The sequence below is a fragment of the Saccostrea echinata genome, unplaced genomic scaffold, assembly GCF_033153115.1.
Source record: "Saccostrea echinata isolate AGI-Se365-2 ecotype Australia unplaced genomic scaffold, CSIRO_AGI_Sech_v1 ptg000029l, whole genome shotgun sequence".
Classification (NCBI taxonomy): domain Eukaryota; kingdom Metazoa; phylum Mollusca; class Bivalvia; order Ostreida; family Ostreidae; genus Saccostrea; species Saccostrea echinata.
The window spans coordinates 24,288,818-24,293,243 of NW_026889778.1; the positions used below are offsets into that span (position 1 = coordinate 24,288,818).

General features: G+C 33.7%; 1 protein-coding gene across 1 annotated transcript; it reads left to right on the top strand.

The window, feature by feature from the left end:
• The first annotated feature begins 393 nt into the window (after positions 1-393).
• Positions 394-3,624, top strand: LOC133195133 (uncharacterized). The gene is made up of 2 exons (XM_061331002.1): positions 394-530; positions 3,118-3,624. Exons 1-2 carry the CDS (start codon positions 394-396, stop codon positions 3,590-3,592), a joined length of 612 nt encoding a protein of 203 aa, XP_061186986.1. The 3' UTR covers positions 3,593-3,624.
• The last annotated feature ends 802 nt before the right edge of the window (positions 3,625-4,426 follow it).

Below are 4,426 nucleotides of genomic sequence, written 5' to 3' on the forward strand. Positions count from 1 at the left end.
TACCTACAGACTGGGATAAGTTAAATCTCTATTTAGAAGGCAGAGATGGGGAAGGCAATAGATGGGGGAAAATTCTATTCGAATCAAAATTAAGTTATTTTACAGCGTGGTCCTATCGATTCTCATGTATTGAAGTGAAACATGGAAAAACAACAGAGCGAAGGAAAGAAAGAATCGAAACCTTCCAGAATAGATCCTGAAAAATGTAGGGAGAGGAAAATGGCAAGATAAATTATCAAATATATCAAAAAATATCAAACTTCATCGTAGAACAAAACTAAAATGAGCAAGTGAAATGATAACTCACAGGAACTGAATTTGATTGGCCATGTACTAAGGATGGAGAACACCAGGATTTATACCACCGCACAAATATGACACCCAGAAGGAAGGATGGTTGTAGGCTGGCCAAAAACAACTAATGAACAGGAACGATTGCAGCTAAGTAAGAATATGAGCAGCAGTCAGAGACAGAGGCAGGTGGATGCAGTGTGTAGGGACCTCATGTGCTATGGGCATGAAGAGGATAGGTTAGGTTAGGCAATGGAGAAGTAAGCGTCCCCTGTTGGCCGGTCACGACAGGCTTATGCCCCTTGTCATGACTGGAGAAATCAGTAAACAATTCATTATAAAAATAGTGCCTCACAAATTGTTTGAAAGAGTCGGACAACATTCAACATAACGACAGACTTTAAATGCAAATTCATTGTATTCAATATAGAATTTGTGAAATGTTAACAATAATCGAGATTATTGATTCCGTTGTATTAACTTCTTTGCCAGAAACCTGACCCTTTTTTAGAAATTGATCGTACAGAGAACAGGCTTTTTTGCGCGGAATTAACAAAGAGACATACGCCCAATATATATCAAGTTGACAGTAGTACAGAATATTGCTACATAAGGGAAGCCACTAGATAAGTTGATCATAAGGTTTAGTGGTTACTTTGCAATCTCTCTCTCTCTCTCTCTCTCTCTCTCTCTCTCTCTCTCTCTATATATATATATATATATATATATATATACTTAAATAAATAAAAACAGAATGCTACAGTCCAAATCCGAATCAAAAGTCCAATCAAACAATACAACACAATTTATAAGCAGAGGGGACTTCAGAGATTGGAACAGATGAAGGTGTAAGCATCCCCTGAAGACCTGCCACATTCACTGTGTGCCTTTTGTCGTGATTGTGTTAACTGAGAAAATCTATTGTCAATTCAGTATGAAAATGATGGCCTGTCAATTTCTACGAAAGGCATTAGTCCACAATTTCACAGCCTATGACATGTTGTATGTGCAAACAAGACCATTGATTGAAACATAGAATTTGCAAAAGGAAAACTTTAAACAAGATAGTAGATAACTTATTACCATCCCATGGACGAAGGTATACAGGGTTGAAATATTTTACAGTCGTTTAAGTATGCACTTCCTATCTCTTGTGATTGTTAAAAATTGCTTAAATAATATAATTTTTCAATTGTTTTATTGGTTGAAATACTGTTCAAGGCAAGGGAGACAATTTCAATTTTTATATCGACTATTAAAAGGTTTTTTTTTTAATTTCCATGGTTAACAGACATTACAGTTCGTGTTAATTCGTTTTTTTTTTTTCTAATTTTGTTTTTGCACTGTTTTTTTTCTATGGTAGGGCTAATGTTCGAAAAAAATCAGATTACAAAATATAAAGCCAAGAACCACACAAAAATTGTACGGCCTGATAAATGTAGATGAATATCAGTTTACTATTTAAGGCTGTTGCTAAAGAAGGGAAGCGTTTGAAAAAAGCTATACTTGCTTGTCTTCATCGTATTAGAAATTGTTCGCATGAAGAACAAATTCTTGAATATTATCAAATTAACTGGAGACAAAAGCTCCAAATGTAGGTTATAATGGTATATTGCTACATGAATAGGGAAAAATGACGATAGAAAAGTTCATCATCACCTATATCATAGCTAATCATCATTGTGTTTCATCTGCTCAATAGAAAGATTCTTTTGTAGTTGATTCCCATCTAGATCTGTTCTTGAGACGATAAATTATTTTTTCCTTATGGAAAACTTTGGCTTTTTGATGTGATTTAATCCTAGCAACGACGCCCATTAAGTTAATAATTTTCAATCTAAACTACAAGAGGATATTTAACTACATATTTATTTCCTGTACAATTTGTCGGAAACAATATGCAAGGAACTTAACAGCACATATTGTCGTCCATTAATATTACATGTATTTCGCCCACTGAAAGATTATGCAATACATATTGCGGCCGGTTAGAATATGTGTATATCCCAAATCCGCATATTGTCGCCCAACAGCTATATTTCTGAAGTTCTGTGAATGTAATTTGGTGTATAAATCACATCATAAAGGTATATATCATGAAGTGCGATACTTTGTACATAAGGTTTATATTGATACAAACGTGATTTTCAAAAAAAAAGTTTTTAAATCGGATTTTATTTTTAAATATGCAATTGCATGTTATTTATTGATAAAACAAACAAACAACTTAGACTCAAATAAATCAGCTGCAATAAAATCTAATATTTTAAATACAAGTTTCAAGGAAAACGATGCAATTAACTTGATTGATATGAATTCATTAAAATACCATGAATCTCCCTTTCTCTCTATTTCTCCATTGAAACATTCTTTTTTTTACAATATTTGTGGCCACAAAATATGTTTGCAGCATAAATCGTCGCCGAACAAAATACAATGCACATGCCAGTATATGAGATTCAATTTGTCACCCATTCTACAGGAACAAAACAGATTCATCTCTGCACATTTTATCGTCGGTGTCAATAGGCACCGGTGGGCGATCAAATGCGCCGTTAGGATAGGTGCATATTGTTGCCTGTGATGATACGTACAGAACGACAAAATGTACAGCCACACAAATCTTTAATTCGTTTTAATTTTGCCCAAATCTTTATTCGAATAAGGGGACGGAATTCTTACAAATTTGGGACAAATATAATGGTATATTGATTTATGTAATATTTTATTTATAATATCATACAAACATAAGTATTTGTTTACATTTTTTAAAATTATTTATTTTGGAGAAGTGTGATTAGTCTTACAATCCATTAATTGTTTTAGCAGGAGATGTCGACAGAACGACCAGAAAAGTTATAATTCAGAGTTTCAGAAGAAAAACTCACCTACAGAAGATATTGATCATTGTTACAATGAAATTGACAAAGTCCCCGACAATGGATACTTTGTCCTCAAACCCCGACAAACCCCATCCATAACAGACATTGATAAAAGTCTTGAAAAAGAAAGTCCATACAATGAAACAGAAGAAGGAGAGTATGATCATTTGGGAAACAATATGTCAAGAAGAAAAATCAAAGAAGACACATACTCCCACACATCTTCAGCGAAGGACCGTGGATATTCTGATTATGATGTCACAAACCACAAGGAATACCAGGATCTGGAAAATACATATGATCACACAAATAAATATATTGAGCCAGATTACGGACATTCCGAGAATAGTGCGGGACAAAACAACTACGGTTATGCCGAATCACTGAATAGGGAGTTCGGAAAAGAGAATTGCATATGATGAGTAGAGGTCTAGATTCTGACAGGGTGTCATAAAACTTGAGAAAAAAAAACGTCTTTGTTACTTATATATGTCATGTTATTTATATATACTAGCTTTAATATATTTAATGTTGTTTGTAAAATATAGCTTAAATTCATGTTCCAGGGAAATTTTCAAATAATTTATAATTTAAGAATTGATCAAAAAAAAAAAAAAAAAAAAAAAGTTTGATTACTTTGAATTCCTGTCATCTACATTATTTACCCTATGTAAACTCAGGTTAAGCTGAGCGTAATTTTTCCACAATATATTATTTTCATAAATACAGGTGAAGTTTTATTCCTGTAAGAATCCATATGATATGATACAGATAAACGTATAGTACATTTAATTATATTTAAGTAAACTACATGTATTTTTTTTTTCAACGTATGCGGACCTTAAATAAAATGTTACGATTTAAAAAAGGGTACTACTCTACTTTTATAATGTCAAACACGAAATAGATAATATTCCTTATGACAAGAACATGTCTGCATGTGTGCCTGTGAGAAAAATTAAAATTCTGATGTCAGATGCCTTGCATTCTACAATGATATACCGGTGAATGACTTCAAATTAAGACTCGGCTCTCAGGACCATTTAGCAGTGAGGGTTCTTTATCGTGCTAACGCCTATTATGACAAAGGACCTAGGTTTTAAAGGTCTCATCCGAAAGACCCGTGCCTTTTACTTCTAATGCGCTTGGCGAAAGAACAGTCTATACTTATCTTTACGTCTTACGTTGGACGCGGCGAGCTCGAGGCGAACGAGATTTGAACCCTGGCGTTCCGATCACGAAGCGAAAGTCCT

What these genes read in the sequence shown, in the direction of transcription:
- LOC133195133 (XM_061331002.1), top strand. Translation starts at nt 394, where the DNA reads ATGGTTGTAGGCTGGCCAAAAACAACTAATGAACAGGAACGATTGCAG. An exon ending in TATGGGCATGAAGAGGATAG is followed by an intron (nt 531 to 3,117) that starts GTTAGGTTAGGC and finishes TAATTGTTTTAG; the next exon opens with CAGGAGATGTCGACAGAACG.